The sequence below is a fragment of the Mauremys mutica genome, chromosome 9, assembly GCF_020497125.1.
Source record: "Mauremys mutica isolate MM-2020 ecotype Southern chromosome 9, ASM2049712v1, whole genome shotgun sequence".
Classification (NCBI taxonomy): domain Eukaryota; kingdom Metazoa; phylum Chordata; order Testudines; family Geoemydidae; genus Mauremys; species Mauremys mutica.
This window is the reverse complement of record NC_059080.1, coordinates 26,900,859-26,919,610: the sequence shown is the minus strand read 5'-3', so window position 1 is coordinate 26,919,610 and position 18,752 is coordinate 26,900,859. Positions and strand designations below refer to the sequence as shown.

At 41.2% G+C, this 18,752-nt stretch overlaps 1 protein-coding gene across 2 annotated transcripts in view; it reads left to right on the top strand.

The window, feature by feature from the left end:
- BRWD3 (bromodomain and WD repeat domain containing 3) overlaps positions 1 to 18,752 on the top strand; it is a 90,423-nt gene that overhangs the window by 45,944 nt on the left and 25,727 nt on the right. For both annotated transcript variants that reach the window (XM_045030120.1, XM_045030119.1), the window contains exons 17-27: positions 4,068 to 4,293; positions 5,304 to 5,474; positions 8,545 to 8,722; positions 9,497 to 9,590; positions 11,413 to 11,562; positions 13,401 to 13,477; positions 14,563 to 14,740; positions 16,009 to 16,125; positions 16,356 to 16,463; positions 17,819 to 17,943; positions 18,180 to 18,262. In XM_045030120.1, the coding sequence (XP_044886055.1) occupies positions 4,068 to 4,293; positions 5,304 to 5,474; positions 8,545 to 8,722; positions 9,497 to 9,590; positions 11,413 to 11,562; positions 13,401 to 13,477; positions 14,563 to 14,740; positions 16,009 to 16,125; positions 16,356 to 16,463; positions 17,819 to 17,943; positions 18,180 to 18,262 (1,507 nt within the window). The remainder of the gene's footprint in view (positions 1 to 4,067; positions 4,294 to 5,303; positions 5,475 to 8,544; positions 8,723 to 9,496; positions 9,591 to 11,412; positions 11,563 to 13,400; positions 13,478 to 14,562; positions 14,741 to 16,008; positions 16,126 to 16,355; positions 16,464 to 17,818; positions 17,944 to 18,179; positions 18,263 to 18,752) is intronic.

Below are 18,752 nucleotides of genomic sequence, written 5' to 3'. Positions count from 1 at the left end.
TTAAAAATCCTTTAAAACCTTTTATTAAAGATACAGAAAAGGGAAAACAGAGCTTTTTACATGTGAAGTATTAGTAGGACCATACCAAATTCAAGGTCCATTTTGGTCAATTTTGTGGTCACAGAATTTTTAAAATGGTAAATTGCAGGATTTCAGCAATTTAAATCTGAAATTTCATGGGGGTGTAATTGTAGGGGGTCCTGACAGAAAAAGGAGTGTGTGGGAGGTGCAAGGTTATTTTAGGGGGTTTGCAGTACTGCTGTCCCTACTTCTGTGCTGTCGCTGGCAATGGCGCTGCCTTCGGAGCTGGGCAACCGGAGAGCGGCAGCTGTGGTAGCCCAGCTCTGAAGGCAGAGCCGCCATCAGCACCAGCGCAGAAATAAGGATGGTGCAGAAGTAAGGATGCCATGGTATGGTATCGCCACCCTTGCTTCTGCGTTGCTGCCTGCAGAGCTGGGCCCTTAGTCAGCAGTCGCCACTCTCCGACCCTCCAGCTCTGAAGGCAGCCGCGCAGAAGTAATGGTGCAATGGTATGGTATTGCCACCCTTACTTGTGTACGGCTGCTGGCGGGGCGCTGCCTTCAGAGCTGGGTGCCCGGCCAACAGCTGCTGCTCTCTGGCTGCCCAGCTCTGAAGGCAGCACAGAAGTAAGGGTGGCAATACTGTGACCTAAGTTCCCTGTAAACCGCACGGCTGCGCAGCAGCCTATTTAGCGCTGTGCAGGCACTCGGGGAACCCGCCCAGAGACCTGCCACAGCCGGGGAGGGGGCACCTCTCCCCTGCCCCAATCTAGCCTGGCCAGGGTGCCCCTCCCCAAACCCCAACTCTGCTGTAGCCCAGACCTGCTGTGGCCCGGGTGCTCCTACACCAGCCTGAACCCAGCTGGGGCGGCCTGGACCTACCATGGCCAGGGCACCCCTACCTGCCCCAATTCTGCCACAGCCTGAACCTGCCGTGGCCCCAATTCTGGCACGGCCCGGGGCACCCCTGCCCTGGCCCAGACCTGCTACGGTGCCCCTCCCCTGGTCCATACTCAGCTCTGGCCTGGACCTGCCGGGGGAGGGGTGCCTATCCTGCAGCCTAGCCCAGGTGCTGCTGCGGGAAGAGAGAGCTCTCTCCCTGCCGTAGCCCTGGAGCACCCTCCTGCACCCCAATCCCCTCATCCCCGCCCCAGAGCCTGCACCCCCTGCACCCCAACCCTCTGCCCCTGCCCTGAGCCCTGTCCCACGCTCCGAACCCCTCGGCCCCACCCCCACCACATGAATTTTGTTATGTGCACCAATATGAAGGTGATGTGTCAGACGTCACCTCCATATTGGTGAACATAACAAAATTAATTCCACACATGGGTTGGAAAAATTAGAGGGAACACTGCCCAGTACCCCCATATTTTCCATCACTGCTCAGATGCCTCTCTGCTGCTCTTACACTGCTCTGACTCCTCTAATGTTTTCTTCTTCATACCCATCTCTGACCACCCCCTGCACCTGTTCCTCCAAGGCCTCTCTACATATCCACCTGCTCCTCCCTCTGCCTTGCTGCTCAGTCCATGGCCCTGGCAAACTAGGAAGGGCTGTGGGGAGAGATGGGGACATGGCTACGAGGAGTGACATGCAAGTTTTTGAGGCAGGAAGGGACAGGAGGAGCCCCTTTCACTGCTGGAGGAGGGAGGGATAGCTCAGTGGTTTGAGCATTGGCCTGCTAAACCCAGGGTTGTGAGTTCAATCCTTGAGGAGGCCACTTAGGGATCTGGGGCAAAAATTGGTCCTGCTAGTGAAGGCAGGGGGCTGGACTCAATGACCTTTCGAGGTCCCTTCCAGTTCTAGGAGATTGGTATATCTCCAATTATAAAAAAAAAAAAAAAAAAAATCCAGAAGGTGGTGAGTTCTGGATTCCTTCCCCCTTATTGGTGAGCCTTGGCGCCTGCTCCTTTAACCTAGTTGAGCAGCCACAGTTAGCTAGGGAGGGAGGGCACAGATGGCTCCAGTTCCCTTCCTCCAAAGTATGTTACTAAAGAAGATGAATTCCAGCTTCCCCTCCTTATTGTTTCTGCTCAGTCAGTGCTTCTGAGCTCTCAGAAGGGAAAGGTCCTATTGAGGATGATCCTTTATTCATTGAGGGATCATAGAAAAGCTACTCTTTTGGGAACCCTAGTTATTTGTCAGAGCTCTAACCATTGAACTAGATTTTCAAAAACATAGTGTTTGGATGTTCCCTTACGCCAGTGTTTCCCAAACTTGGGACGCCGCGTGTGTAGGGAAAGCCCCGGCAGGCCGGGCCGGTTTGTTTACCTGCCGCATCTGCAGGTTTGGCCGATGGCGGCACCCACTGGCTGCGGTTCGCCACTCCAGGCCAATGGGAGCTGCTGGGAGTGGTGGCCAGTACGTCCCATGGACCGTGCCGCTTCCAGCAGCTCCCATTGGCCTGGAGCATGCTCGGCCTGCCAGGGGCTTTCCCTACACAAGCAGCATCCCAAGTTTGGGAAAGACTGCCTTACGCTAATAAGGGTCATTATCGAGGTGTGCTGGCTCCTCAGTAGCCGTGTAAGAGCACAGCACTAAGGGATGAAGATTGGCAAAGGGCATTCCCCACACCTCGTGCACTGCTCTAACACAGCCCTGCATTCCCCCACTCTGCTCTGATCCCCCTCTATTCCTTAGCTCTGCACCAAAATAGTTATAAGAATCAGAAAATCTTATGAGCAACTTTTCTTTGATCCCACGTAGTCCCATTTTTTAGAAGGTTGAGACAGGAGTGCATTATCCTAACTGCTTACTAGAGTCATTCATCTTTCCTCTGTTTAATTAACACAAATTTCCTTGACAACGCTTCTGCAGTAGAATCAGTGTCTCCTTGTGGATTTTAGAGCTCTGTAAAGTAGATATATTCATCTCAGTGACAAACTTCCAAAAAGAGCCTTTGCAGAATGCAGGCAAAGAGCAAGGAACGTGCACAGGGCACACTTGGAAGCTGCCACGGGTAGGGTTTGCCCTTGTGGTACATGAGTGTAGCTCAGGTTCAGTGACCATAGGATGTCACCTCCCAGCATTTGTAATAACTGTCTGGAAGCCCTCTGGCTTTGCCAGGGACCATGGTCTGGTTTTGTTCTCTTTGGCATGTTAGTTTCACTCATGCTGACCTGGAGTTTACTTTACCCTCAATAGCTTTTGAAATGTGCTTCTCCAAAGGGGCAGTGGGTCCAAGCACTAGATAAATTCCTAAGGGCGATACCAGTTTGGAGAGGATCAGAGCTATAGTTTGAGTCTGAGACCCATGTGTGGGCAAAAGGAGTTAGAACCACCAGGTGATTTTTGTAAACGCCACCATTTTGGGGGGCTGTATCTCAGGAACCCTTTGCACACATGAGCCTGAATTTGGACCCCACACTCATGAGATACAGTCAGCATGTGGATTTAAAGACATTCTGAGTCCGCATGTGGATTTTTAGTGCACTTAAAATAGTTGCCTTTTAAACAGTGACTCTGAACCTTAAATAGAGCAGAACTGCTGCTCTGCCATAATAAAAATGAAATGAGGCCTTTTCAGATACATTCTAGGATATGAGTAGTGGTGGGACCAGTAGTGGTTTTGGCTTTGGGGTTTTTTTTGTAGCCTAGAATACAATTATGTTTAGTTTACAGGAAATGTGAAACTTGGTCTTCTGAGCTTCTGTTGGCACCTGGCTACCTCATTCTCACTCTCTTCCCCATCTACTTACGTGTTTAATTTTTGTTATTTCTCCATTTGCTCTTCATTATGGCGAGTGGAGGACTGCACACTTACTTCCAGAATCCACCAATGTCATTCTTTAAGCTGTCCAAGGAGAATCATTAGAAAGGGCTACAAGGCAGTCTTCCTGCCTCGCTTGGCATATCCTGCTGCTGAAGTTTGATCCATGGTGTCAGAATTTTCAAGCCTTGAGTATAGAACGCATTTGTGTTCTTCATCATGTAATTGGCTCTGCAGATCCCCCAGTGTCGGAGTTGTGTTCTGTGGGTGCAGAAACCATTCCAAAGCAGACTGCTGTTAGTGGACACTCACCTATTACTAAATTGTCCTTCATGTAGATTCCAGATCAGATGTTCTTCCATACGGATTATCGACCACTGATCCGTGATGCTAATAACTATGTGCTGGATGAACAGACCCAACAGGCTCCACATCTCATGCCTCCCCCATTCCTGGTGGATGTGGATGGAAATCCACATCCCACAAGATACCAACGTCTTGTACCAGGACGTGAAAATTGTAAGGATGAACAACTTATTCCTCAACTGGGATATGTGGCTAATGGTATGTTATCTAAAATTCGTATTTAACAAACTTATTGAAAAGTATATGAATGCTAATTAACTAGGGCAGCACTAGAGGGAATGATCTATTATCACTCTTCTTCAGCTAGACAGTGATCTTCAGCCCAATGTTAATATGTGGGGGATGAATTACAGCATGAATGAAGCAATGTAAGTGTACGGATTGGCCTGTCTTAAAATCAGAGACAGGATTTGAGTTATTGTAGAGAATCTGTAGCACTCAAACATTAGTGAGCCTTATTCTGTATAGTCAACGAATCCATTAATTTCAGTGGGGCTGTATGCCAGGCTGGCAGAATAGGGCTCTGTATTTTTTTAATACAGTAGTTATAAAGTAAAGTAATCTTTGAAAAGGAAGAGGGTTTTTGGTTTTGGAATCAAATTTGTTCTTTGTAATATAAACTTTGCTACAGGAAGATCTCTGTAAAAAATCTGACCGTTAATACTAAGTGAAACATTAGTACAGTATTTGTTTTCTCTACTGCTAAATGTGGCTTTAGGCTTAATACTTGCAATGGGTGGGGAGAATCTTTTTAATTTTGGACTCTGTGTAGATAAGTAGTTCCCTATATGGCAAGAGAAATTTGGGTAGCAAATAACAAGGTATAAGAACCAGATCGCAAGAAGACTTCTCTTGGTTCTTTTATGAGTATATGCTTTCATACAAACTGATAGTCTTTGACTCTTGCTGCAATTCATATGAATGATAAAAATAGTTTTTAAAATCTGTAGCATGAGTAGAATGAGAAACCACTAGAGCTGAACTTAATGGGAAAGTATTCAGAGGAACTAGGTATCTCATGGAAACCTTTGTAGTCTACCACCTTGTTGAAATAGTTGGCAAGCAATGTATTTTACAATAGAAAAGTCAACTTGGCTCTATACAAATAAAATGCAAAATTATATAATGTACGTGAATGGAAGGCACTTGGTGCGGAGTTTGTGTGTGTTTGGGTTGTTAGTAAAACTGGTGTTTTTGTTCTCACTAAGGTGATGGTGAAGTGATTGAACAGGTGATTGGGCAGCAAACCAATGACCACGATGAGAGTATTCTGGATGGAATGATTAGGGAGCTGCAGAGAGTACAAGATCTAAGGAGACTGAATGAAGGAGAAGCTATCCCCAACCCTCCATACAGTAGATCACACTCTATTAATGGTGGTAAGTTTTCCCCCCTTGTCTTGATTACTCATTTAGTCAGACTGCTAGGAAGGCACTCTGAACTACTGTGACCAGGTGCCTGGATTGGCTGCACTGAGAATGCCAGTGCTTTTGCAAATTTGACCCAATAGTTTCAGCTGAGGAAATGTTTTTCAGGGCCAACTTCAGAAAAGCATGTGTGTTTGCCTATGTCCATCCAGATTCAGATCTTCTCTCTGTCTGATTCAGAGGATTGATTTCAATCCACATCGCCTATCTCACAGATGAGTGTGTTAATCACCAGGCTATAGAGGCATTCTCTCTCTCTCTCTCTCTCTCTCTCTCTCTCAGCTGAGTGAATATTTATGCAAAGTGGAACAGCTTCAGCCAGAGAGAGTCAGAGCAGAACAGCCTATAGCCTGGTGGTTAGGATGGTTACAAAGAAGGAGAGAGATGTGAATTCAGATCCCTGCTTCAGACTGGGGATTCAAATGTGAGTCTCCCAATCCCAGACAAGTGCATTAACCGCTGGCTAAAGGTTATCAAGGGACACCACACACACTCCCTCACAGTCTGTTCCCCCCTCCACCTCCTGAAAATGGACGTTTCTGTTTTTTGACAAATGCCTAACATTTACAGACTATTTTCTCTGTTTTTTCAGTTTGCTGATTTGAACCAAAATACCATTTATTCGCCCAGTTCTACCATAATTATGTCTTGTGTGTGCTTTCTTTCCCTGTCTTTCCCCATTCATTTAAGCCAGAGGGTCTCAACCTTCATTGCACCATGACCCCCCCCCCTTCTGACTTACAAAAATTACTACATAACCCCAGGTGGGCGGGCTGAAGCCCAAGCCCCGCTGCCCTGGGCTGAAGCCCACGGCTTTGGCCCCAGGCGGTGGGGGTCAGGCTTTAGTGCTGGGCCCCAGCAAGTCTAACTCCAGCCCAGGCAACCCCATTAAAATGGGGTTGTGACCCACAGTTTGAGAATCACTGATTTAAGCATTAGTAACCCATCTGGAGGTCTTTGGAGCTCAGGTGATGACTTAGTAGAAGAACTGAGAGTGTGAGGTACAAATGAGGGCACTTGATGATCTAGCTGGGCAGTGCCTGACTGCTTAAGATAATTAGACCATAATTCTCTTACAAACTTTTTTTAATATAAACTTTTACTATATTATCTTATCATCATTTATTTGCTGCAGGGATGATGCTTTCTAACTTTTCATATCTTAATGTCACCACAACAGTGTATAATTAATAAGTAGACAAAGTTATTAGAGTACAGTGCTGCGAAAGGCTAATGCTCTCTTGCTGCTGCCTATATACATCAGTGTTCATAAAATAAAATATCTGCTTTGTCCCAGTGTTTCATTTCAAAGCTTGAATTTGTTCTCCTGTCCCACTGTTCTGTTTCCCTGACTTCTCTTCTGATATAGACCATGATTAAAAACTAAAATCAAACCCAATCAGATCTGACCAGCTGATTACAAAGCCGCTTACTGTCTGTTGTAACAGATGCTGTGGACTTGTGCTGTGAGTCAGCTAGTCACAAATCAGTTTATTCCTAGTATCCAAAGCTCTTAAAAAGTTTGCTGTACATGTGCTAGTAATCTGGTTTTAGGTTTTAAATGACTGAGTGACTTGCTTATGTTTAAACTATCTGCCACTGTTACAGATCCGTGGGAGCAGTATGCTTAGAACTGCTTTTCCTTAAACCAAAGTGATAGGAAAGGATTACCAACAGAACACCTAATTTTATTTTGATCTAAACCAGTGGTTCCCAACCAAACCCAGCTCACAAGCCAGATCCAGCCTGCTTGAGGTTCTTATCTGGCCCTTGTGACCAATTTTAAATTTTGCATAGTGCAACCTTTTTTTAGTCCATATGGTTAAGATAACCCTCCAAACATGACCGGAGTGTAAACAGATGCCCCATTGTCTTCCAGAGTTTGCAGGCCACTTTAAACAGTAGCTGTGGGAGACAAGAACTGCCCGTATTCACCTCAGTGAGGTGTTTCCATTTAAGCCTAATTGACACTTTAAGAACCAGATTTTCATAAACTTTGCATAATTATGAGTGTACTTTGCATGTGCATCATATTTGTGCATATAGAAATTAGATAATTTCACTTCTAAATAGCCAAGTAAACCAAAGATAGGAATAGCTGTGGTACTAGTACAGCCCAGCATCATCTTATCCCCACTTGACTGACTAAAGGAAAGATTCAGACTTTGTCTGGCTCTGGGTAAGTGGCAGCATGTAGATGTGCTGCCTTGAGTGCAGCTCAGGGGCAGAGTTGTGTTGAGAACATAAGAACGGCCATATTGGATCAGACCAAAGGACCATCTAGCCTAGTATCCTGTCTTCCGACAGTGGCCAATGCCAAATGCTTCAGAGGGGATGAGCAGAACAGGTAATCATCAAGTGCTCCATCCCTGGTCACCCATTCCCAGCTTCTGGCAAATAGAGGCTAGGGACACCATCCCTGCCCATCCTGGCTAATAGCCATTGATGGAACTATTGTCCATTAATTTATCTAGTTCTTTTTTGAACCCTCAAAAAAGGCACAACAGGGTAGGTTATAGAAACAGAACAAGCAGATGTGTTGGCGCCTACAGCGATCTCATCCGCTTTTGTAGCGTGACATTTTCAAAAGCTCCTAAGTCAAAGTCCTATTGAAAATCAATGGGACTTTGGCCCCTAGGTACTTACAAAAACTTTACTTACACATCTTATGTTGGCCTAGTTGTTACTTGGCTGAGAAATCTCCTCGAAAACTCCAGGTACTGTAGGAAGTCACAGCACTGACTGATCACTTTTTTTATGAGTGTGCAAAGTAGTTGGTAACATTCCAGCGACATATAGAAGTAGATATTCCCCTAGATATTCATCGGAAGTATCAAAACCCCTCACCTCATGTTAGTCACTGATTTTCAGTTGATCAGTAACTGTGATAAAACTTCCCTCATCTGGACTTGCAGAGGGCTGAGAAGAAACTCTCTGTCTGGCTCTAAATTTTTATGCATAGATTTTTATTAAAATAGTTGTGGAAATGAAAGGGAAAGAGATCTTCATTTTTGTGTTTTAGCTCTTAGAAGTCCAGGTTTGGACTCCCCACCAAACGTTGGTCTCAGACGTAGCGGTCAGATTGAGGGGGTCCGGCAAATGCATCTCAATGCTCCTCGCAGTCAGATGGCCACAGAGAGAGATCTCATGGCCTGGAGCAGAAGAGTAGTGGTGAATGAGCTGCATCCAGGGGTTAGCAGGTAAGATGAAGCCATTGATGCTGAATTTCTGTTGGAACCATCTCCATTCCTTTGCAGTACAAGAATACTAAAACATATTGAGTTAATTTGTTCCTATTTCTTTGTGAATCCAATATGTGCTGTCCATATGGAATCAATTGTACAAACATTATGAACTGTGTATACTACTAAAGATCATATTATAACTGTAAGGAGTCTATTGTTTCCTGGGTATGCATGTATAATGTTCCAAAAAATGCTTGGGGGAGGAAGAATAACCCATGTAGTGTTTCAATGATGCCTCTTTCAAAAATGAGAGAGATTTACATTTTTTTTAATAAATTGATTTTTCAGTTCCATATATTCTTCAGACTTAGACTTAAAAATTAGGATTATATTCTGCTTGGGAATTTGAAGACTGGTAATTTCTTACCTATATGGTTATTTAACTCCTTCTTTGCTGGTTCAGATACTCCATTCTTACCTTTTTGGGGCCAGTTTTATTTCGACTGTTCTTTCTCGAAAGGTGTTTTTTCCAAGTGCAGCTTTTAAAAATTTTAATAGGTCATCATGCTCAGTGAAAGATTTCTTGAGCTATTATCAAACATCCAGCCAGCTCCCCTTTTATAGGGAAATGACTAATGACATCAAAAGAATTGTTTTTGATTTTAAAGAAAGCAAAATCTCTGGGTGCTAGGAGGACTTATGCTCATTTAGCTGGTAGCAAGGAAGCAAATATTGTCAGTCTGTTTAATGATTTAGTGAATAGGCTGACTGTTTGCCGTATGTTTTAAGGGTTCAGGAAGACTGCCGAGCTGCCAAAGGTGATATGGAAGTTAATCTTTACACTGTTGAAAAGAAGAGAAAACCATCCCACACCTTGCAAAGGGTGAGTAATTTTCACTAAAAGAAAAGGGAAAATAAGAATGGAGACCATTTTAAGCATTATGCAAAAAAAAGTCCAACAGCAATTTTTCTAGATGTTTTAATATCATTGCTACTTAATCTTTCTAATTTTACTATGTGTAGCTCCATTTTTAATTTAGTCTGTGCTGCAGACAATTTGCTATTAGCTGTGTAAACCATTGTCATGGGAAGGGAAACAGTGATGTACATGGTTTAAGTAAGTAAAGGCTCATCTTAGATTAAAAAAAAACATTGATACCAAGATCTAGCTCCTACAACTTGCAATATATGGGCAAATGCTGCATCCACAGGAAGCCTCCTGTTCTTTAGTGGGGCTCTATGTGAATGGAAAGAGTTCTTCCCGCATGGTGATTTTTGCAGGATGAGGGCCTAAGGTATTTTCAGGCTCTCGGGAATGCAATAAATGTTTTCTTATGCATAGACTTTGAGGACCAAATATGTTAGATTTTAAATTGAAAAATAGTTTAAATGGCTGACTGCTTGACAAATTAAGTGTTGTATATGTGTAACTACTTTACTCATTTTTTAAAAAAGGATTCATAAAATGTATCTATTCTACAACTGCTGTCATGAACCCCTGGGTCTATGTGAAGTCCCAGTGTTTGGGGACAGAGGCCCCTAAATTGCAACAGCACTGTTCTATGAGTTTATATTACACAGCCAGTTTAAGAGACCACATCAAAGATCTGTTTTGTACACCCACCAGATGATATTGATATCATTCAAAGACGAAGTCACACACTCTGCTGTAAGGGCTTTTTAAAAAGTGCCATTAATTAAAATACAAAACACCATTTTTAATACGTCTGTATTGGATGAAATCCTGTCCCCACTGAAGTCATTGAAAAAAAACTCCCATTGATTTCATTGGACCTGGATTTCACCCATTGTATGCAAGTATTGCAGCTGATAGGATCCTTTTTTCAGGGATCTTCAGTCCTCATCTTCCTCCTCTCTATTAATAATATTTGGGTTATCATAGCGCCTAGAAGTTCACTGTGCTAGTTTCTGTACAAATACAGAATAAAAAGACTGTTCCTGCCTGAAAGGGCTTTCAGTGATGGAGGCCTTTTACTTCGTTAAAAAATACACATTGTTCATGTTTGTTAGAAGTAAAAGAGATGAGGTTCTTTTTCCAAGTGCCAGTTCTGTAAACTCAGCCTGAGATCTGAAAGTCAAGCTGGCTTCGTTGCTGCTGATGCGTAATCAATAAAATCATATGTTCAATCCTATGTTTTTTCTTTGGAATCAGATATGTAATAGAGGGTAGACTTTCTCTTCTTGAACAGCAGTGGGAAGGTTATTTGAACCTTTTGTGCTTTTATGCCAGCAAGCTACATCCACACTAGTACTAAAATGGGGTTGACTGAAACAGTATTTAGAGTCTTGTTGAAAGCAAGTCTAACCTCAGTTTGATTTGTGGCATTTTTATACATGCATTTTACAAGTACGCTAGAGGAACCACACAGTTCTTAGAACAGTAATTTCCTTTTTTGTAGTCAAGACCACAGGGAACAGCTGTTCAGCAAGAAAGTGGTATTTTTGCATAACCAATTTTTCAGGGTCGAATCACTTTTTAAAACAATGGGCAATATTTTTTCCAGTAATACCTAGCCAAGCCAGAATAAGTTAGGGATGGCATTTCAGCCCGAACTCCAGATTTTCTGGTTTTCCATTGAGAGTTGGACAGCATCCATTCCTTTTGATATGGCATGTTTATGTAGTATATATATTTAACTGCTAAAAAATCTAATCTTTGTCTTTTTTCCCCCCAATAACAAAAGAGCGATTATCAACCTGGGAGTGGACGATCTTTGAGAAGAAACCAACGCAAACGCCAGCATGCCTACCAAACACGCTCCACCATTGAACACAATCAGCAGGGAGCAAGTCAAAATGCACGTACAAAGGAAGAATCTGAAAGCTCCTCTGAGGTATAACACCTCAAATGATTGCTTCAATAGGTTCCTTGTTCATAGATTGTATGGTTTGACTACAGATGTTCTCAAAATGGTGTTATCATTAAGACTTAGGATTTTCTCTTCCTTTATGAAGAAGGATTTGATTCATATTGTTTTTAGGATTCATGCCATTATTTTATTAAATCAGTCTGGGAAGGAGATGAGCCATTTATTTCAGTGCTTAAATTGGCAGAAATATAAATATAAAAGTACTCAAATCTAGTTAAAAATGGATTGTTTTATGGACATCATCTGCTAGGAAGTCTTCAAGTGTTGTTGGGTTAATTTAATTGGCCTGGACATTTGCTATTCTGGTGTTTCATGCAAATAAGAGACTTCATATTGCACGTGTATTGTAGATGTCACTAAGTAGGTTGGTTTCGTGTACATCTGTGCAGCAACTTTTAAAGATACTGTGTTGGTGTTAGTGGTTGATATTGGTGAGAGTAAGGACTGAAAGTTTCACAGATTAAATGAAATTTCCTCTCAGCAAGGAAAGGGGAGCATGTAAAATAAGAAGACACATTATACATATTCTATGTATTCACTGCTTTCTCCTGCTCTAACTTAAAACTAAAATACATGTGAATTAAATTCTCAGTTAAAAGCTCACCATAGTTATCAGAATTCTGACGAGAAGAAAAAGCTTAGTATTAGATTGATTAATGGCCATACTTGTATATTAATGGATATATGTTTCAGATATTAGAAATTAATACCTTTTAAGCTTTTAAGAAAGAAACCATTTTAAGTATTTTTTTTTATTTTAACATCTGATGATATGAAGTTCTTCCTCATGCATCTGCTTTTGCAACTCTCCACTGTAGGAGCCCTTTGCCTTGCAGACCACAAACCTTCAGTAGCAGCAAGAACCATTAAAGGCTATGTGCATCACCCCCTAAAAAATCAGGCTTTTCTTCTTCCACCTGTTCTGCAGAGACAACTTTGTGAGAGAGGAATGATGGTCACGTACCAGTAACTGGAATTCTCTGAATATATTTTGGGTCTGTAGATCTGCGATGACCACATCCAGCCTTTTCCTTTCCTGTGGATTTTGAGTCCGGTTTTCTGAGGTTGCAAGGACCTAAAGGACAGTTTTATAGGGGTGTGGAATTATATATATTGGTTCTAGAATGCTGCCAGGGTGGGTGCTGTCCCATGTCCTTAGTAGTTCATGCTACTATCAAAGGTGCAGTGGTTTGTGAGGGGAGTCATGTCGTGTAACTCCTCCTACATCACTCTGGAGAGACCTTTTTTTGAGAAGTTGAGTTACTGGTAAATAACTTTCCTTTAACAAATGACATCCAAGTGTTTGCATCATGACATTTTCAGGTGAATACAGTAGAACCTCAGAGATATTAACACTTTGGGAGTGGAGGTTATTCATAACTCTGAAACGTTTGTAAGTCTGAACAAAATGTTATGGTTGTTCTCTCAAAAGTTTACAGCTGAGCATTGACTTAATACAGCTCTGAAACTTTACTATGCAGAAGAAGAGTGCTGCTTTTAACCATCTTAATTTAAATTAAACAAGCACAGAAACAGTTTCCTTAGTGTCAAATCTTTTTTTTATACTTTCCTTCTTTTAGTAGTTTGTGTTTAACATAGTACTGTACTGTATTTGTGGTGGTTTTATTTTCTTTGTCTCTGCTGCTGCCTGATTGCATATTTCCTATTCCAAGTGAGGTGTGTGATTGACTGGTCAGTTCATAACTCTGGTGTACTACTGCATATATAATGTGAAAGAGAAAATATTTTGGTGAAAGTGTGGCAGCAGGAATAACAACACAACTCTTTTGTTTTTGATGCAGGAAGATGAAACAGTTGGCACAAGTGATGCCTCTGTGGACGACGCTGTAGCTGTGTGGCAAAGTGAAAGCAGTTCCAGGTAGCTTTTCCTGTCCTAAATATTTCTTCTTTGTCTAGTGATTATGTAGTCTTAGAAAGCCATACCGTGACAGCTGGTATTTCTGGAGCCATGACTGCAATATGGAAATGAGTATCTAGGACTTATTTCACTATAAAATAAGTAAATCTGTTACTCCTGTGAGAGATTAAGGTAAGGAGGAGAATCACACCTTGTTTAGTAGATTTTTGTGCTCTGCACTGCTCATCATTGAAGTTCACAGGCTCCATCACTCTGGACAGAATGTTTATGTCTCTTTAACTAGGAAATATCATAGTGAAACTGACCAAGTAATTATAAAAGTGTTAACAAAAGGTAAGTGCTTTTGTAAACACTTTTAAAGGCAGTGTGAAAGATCTGTACTTTCAAATGTTATTTAGTCTGAAGATTTTCTTCTTTTTTTCTTATCCTCTATACAGTTTTTTGTATTCTCTGTGCAAGATTAGGAGCTAGGATGAAGTAGATCTGCAAAATGAAGCGTTTTCATATTTGTGAGTCAGCTACCCAAAACACAAATGTTACTTGATTATTTGACTAGTGAAGTAATAGTATTGACACAGGATGACTGCATTGTGCTGAAGTGGCCAAATCTGTTCTGCTCTCTGTAATGAATTTGTTAAAATATCTTCGTGCATAATTTTTAGAATTTTTTAAAAATACAATGCTTGGTGGTATACAATGCTACTATAGGCTAAAACTTTGGCAAATTCCAGTAATAAATCCATTAAGAATTGATGTGAAACCACGAAGGCAATAAAATATGTTCCTACAGCCTTCTGTGAATGAGTGGAATCATTACTATGATGCAAATGTTAAATATAATGCTGGCTTGTATATGAATTTGCAACTGAAATAGTATGCTGAAATGTCTAAATTATGCACGATTTAGGCTTTCTATAGACTTCATGTGAATATAGTTCTAATCCTGCCAGCTGTCCTCTCAGCCACAGGAACTCACCTGCATGGAGCAGCATGGGGATGAGGCCTAGGACTGTATTGTTTGAAAGTCAGAGTTATGGTTTTCTTGACACCTTGTTTCTTAGCTTTTTACTTTGTAATATTTACAGTGATTCTTCAAGTGAATATTCTGACTGGACAGCAGATGCTGGAATTAATCTCCAGCCTCCAAAGAGACAAACCAGACAGGCGACTCGGAAGATCTGTAGCAGCTCTGAAGATGAAAACATGAAGGAAGCTAAAGGATTGGAAGAGAAACGAAGGAAACCCAAACAGACTAGAAAAAAGGTTAGCTTTTTTTAATGGCTTTTTGGCTTTACGGCTATAAATCTTTCATAAATGGTTGTCTTCAAGTTAATTTTTTTTCATTAACAACTATATATGAAAGATGACTGACTGATAACACAGTAGTCACAGTTCACTTTAAAGTAGAACAGAATAGGATTCTGGATGTGTAACTTTGTTATGCTATTGTTGTGTAGTGGTAATTTTGATATTTTAGTGATTTGTAATTAGGATGCTGAAAAGAACAGACTTTTATAAAAGAGCTAGGTTAGTGAGAGAGACCTTCATATTTACTCGCTACAGACCAAGTTATTTTGTGTTTTCTGAATAACTGTGGCCAGAACCAGGCCCACATGAAGGTTCTTTTTTGTCTGAGGATTTCCTTGGCTAGTGCAAAGCCAACACAGTACACTCCATGCATAAGAGGAGGGATGTAGTGTTTTGAGGATTGGAGAGGGAGGGCCAGAACTCAGTTGTGCTCCAGCAGTCCCCACTGCTGCAACATCCCTTGGAGTCACCACAAATGAGAAGTAAGTCAGAGCAGCCATTAATATGCTTTAACTTGCACCAGGGGCCAGTTCAGCTCCTTTCCAGCCTGAGGATCTTTGCCACAAAGGTGACTTGGAGCCACTTTTTGTCTCATCTCAGCTGTGCCAAGCCATGCTCTGGAACAGCTGAGGAGTTAGTCCTTAGGTTCTCAAATTTTTCAGCTGTCTATTTTACTTTTACTCTTATGTATATATTGGGGTGGAGAGGATGGAAAAGAGAAAAACAAGTGATTAGCACCCCCCCTACATCTTTCCTTTTGTATAACTTCATCTCACAGGGCAAATGTAAAGGGTCAGATTCACACCTGAAGTGAGCCTATTGACTTTGAATTATGTCCCAAATAGACAGAACTACAAAGGGTTAGTGGAAGGGCTGAAACATTAAAGGAGTTATGTTAGTTACATATTTTAAATGTTTTTATTAAACGCTTCTCTTGAGGAATGTTTGGTTTTTGTCGAGGCAGATGTTTAGCATGCTGTTAGGCCAGTTTTGTTTTGTTTTTTTTATATATATATAATCAATCTTAAGAAATGAATTCTTTCCTTAGTCTGCCATTATATTGATGATGATGGGTGATCACTTGATCTTCTTGGAGACTTGGCATTTCAGGATTTGCTTTGCTTATAATATTTAATTAGCGTTGTTCTACATAATGACTTGTTCACATGCCTTGCCAATAGTAATTACAGCTTGTTCCCTAAAAGTAATGTAATTTGTTTAAGAAACCAAGTGGATTACTTTCGATGGAAGGTGAACCCAGTGAAGAATGGTTTGCACCCCAGTGGATCTTGGATACCATACCACGTCGTTCACCCTTTGTCCCACAAATGGGAGATGAGGTAATGTTGTGCATGTTCTCACTGACAGCAGCTGAAATTGCCTTAACTGGGGCCAATAAAGATGCTTCAGATGCCTAGATATAAAAATCCGGCTGCTCAGGAGGAATAAGAGTGTTTTTTCCAACAAAATAATCCTTATGGAAATAGTCTATAGAATTTAAGAGGGATGATCCTTGTTTGTAGCTATCTTAACCCCATGGATCTACACATTCTCTTTTCTTTTCTTTAAGATTATATATTTTAGGCAAGGCCATGAGGCTTATGTGCGGGCAGTAAGGAAGGCAAAAATTTACAATGTTAACATGCAAAAACAACCATGGAACAAAATGGAACTCAGGGTAAGTCAACTTAAAAAAAAAAATACTTCCACGATCTGTGAATCATGTCATTAACTTCTGCATTAAAGTGAAATGTGAACAAATAAAAGAAAAATGCTGTTTAAAAATGTTGCTTTGCAAACCAAACTTTAAAGATTTTTTATGACATACACCAAACAATCAATCACTGATGGTGAGAACTCAGTAGGAGATTCAAGTTGAAGGAAGATGTTTACCTAGAATGGTATCTTCACTAACAAAAGTTAGACAACTGTAGTTTGAAATATTATCTTTTCTTGCATCCTAACTCATGTAGAACTAGCAACTCTCAAGTTGTTCATATAGTCACTTCAGCATTCTTAGAATGAATGAACATACAGCTACTGCTCATTGTTTCAGAACCTGAGAGTAACAAATAGGGGTCCCAACTATATATATCTATATAATCTCTCTCTATATAATATATAATAATAGATTATATATAGATAGATATAAAAATTTGTATCAGTGGTGGCTGTTTGGGGCCAACTATGAGTCTTCAAAGGGGATGGGAAAGAACTTACTCCCCTTAAGTTACGTCCACACTTGGAACTAGGGTGTGATTCCTAGCTCAACTAGACATACTTGTGCTGGTTATCACTGAGCTAGTACACTAACATTAATATTGTACCTGTGGTGACATGAGCTAGCAGTCCCAAGAACATACCCATGGGATCCAGTTGGGTTTGTGCTCGGGAGAGATTAACCTGTGCCACCGCTCACCACTGCCTGTGCGGCCACAACTACACTTCCGGTTTTGACATGCCCATTGGATGAGAGCTAGCACGAGCATTTCTCTGTGAGGTGGGACTCACGCCCCAATCCCAAGTGCGGATGTAGCCTTAGAAAGGCATAATGCGTCCAGGTATTGCCTCTCAAGTCCTGGCACTTCCAGAGGCATTCATTTAGCTCATGCTGAATCTTCTTTTTAAAAAGACCATACTTTGCTTCCCCTAGTGCTGCCTCCTGATGTGCAAAGGTTTGAGGTTGTGAACTTGGCCAGAGATGCCCACCTGGGGCCACTACTGCTTCTGGAAGACCAAATGCACTATCCCCAATACACTTTCCAGTGCAGTTAACCAAATTATGACCAGCCTTGTGGAATACGTTACGGGGGAGGAGTACCGTCTACCCTCTCATCCTTCTTTGTTAGAGAGACCATTATGCTCTTGGATTTTTAGGAATGAAGCATATGACTGATAGAAGGATCTAGGCAGGAAGGAAGAAGTAATTTATAAATACATACCTTTCTTTGCACATATATACGTGTGAGTTTAAACATGAATATGCTGCTTTTAAACCCTAAACATTGATCCACACTGTGTTTTGATCATTAGGAACAAGAACTTGTGAAGACTGTAGGAATTAAATATGAAGTCGGACCTCCTACACTCTGCTGCTTGAAGCTTGCATTTCTAGATCCAATCTCAGGCAAAATGACAGGAGACTCTTTTTCCATTAAGTGAGTAACTGACTAAATCATTTCTCCAAAAAAACAAATATTCTTACAAATTGTCTAGAATCTCTTTTTTTCTGATCTCCTTGCACTTGAAGGCTTCACATAAGCACTTGTCATTGCTGCAATGAACATGAAATAGTATTTGAAGACTAAAAAGATGGCCTATGAGAGTCCACGAGAACAATTACTGTGGAAGCAGTATCTTGTTTAGAAATAATACTGTTTTCTGTTATTCATAGGTACCATGATATGCCAGATGTTATTGATTTCCTTGTGCTGCATCAGTTTTATAATGAAGCCAAAGAAAGGAACTGGCAGATTGGTAAGTACCGTTTTACCACATCCGTGTGTTTGGCATGCTGAATACCAGTATTGGACAGGATGCAATTCGTTGTCTTTATTCTAAATCTAAAATGTAAATATTTTCCCAGGTTTAATGAAAGAGGTACTTGTAAATCATTGGTTGTTCACTTCTAAATGTACTGGTTATTTTTCAAGTGCAGTCTTCTCTTTGAGAGCATTCTAACACACCTTTTGATGTAAACACCTTATGTTTTATTTTCTAGCATTTAAACTTACTTAAAAAAAATTATAGTTTGTCACTTCTACAATTTACGTATTAATAATTTCTGATCATGACTGGTATGTTTTAATGCCAGAATGCTCAGATATGCTGGTGATAGGAGCCATATAAATACTCACACAGAATACAGTTGTGACTTTCAGAGAGACAGTCTGTACTTGTGATCCACCATCACCAAGTTAGTGGAGGCTGGTGTGCTGGTAAGATGATGTACTTGGTCAGCATCAAA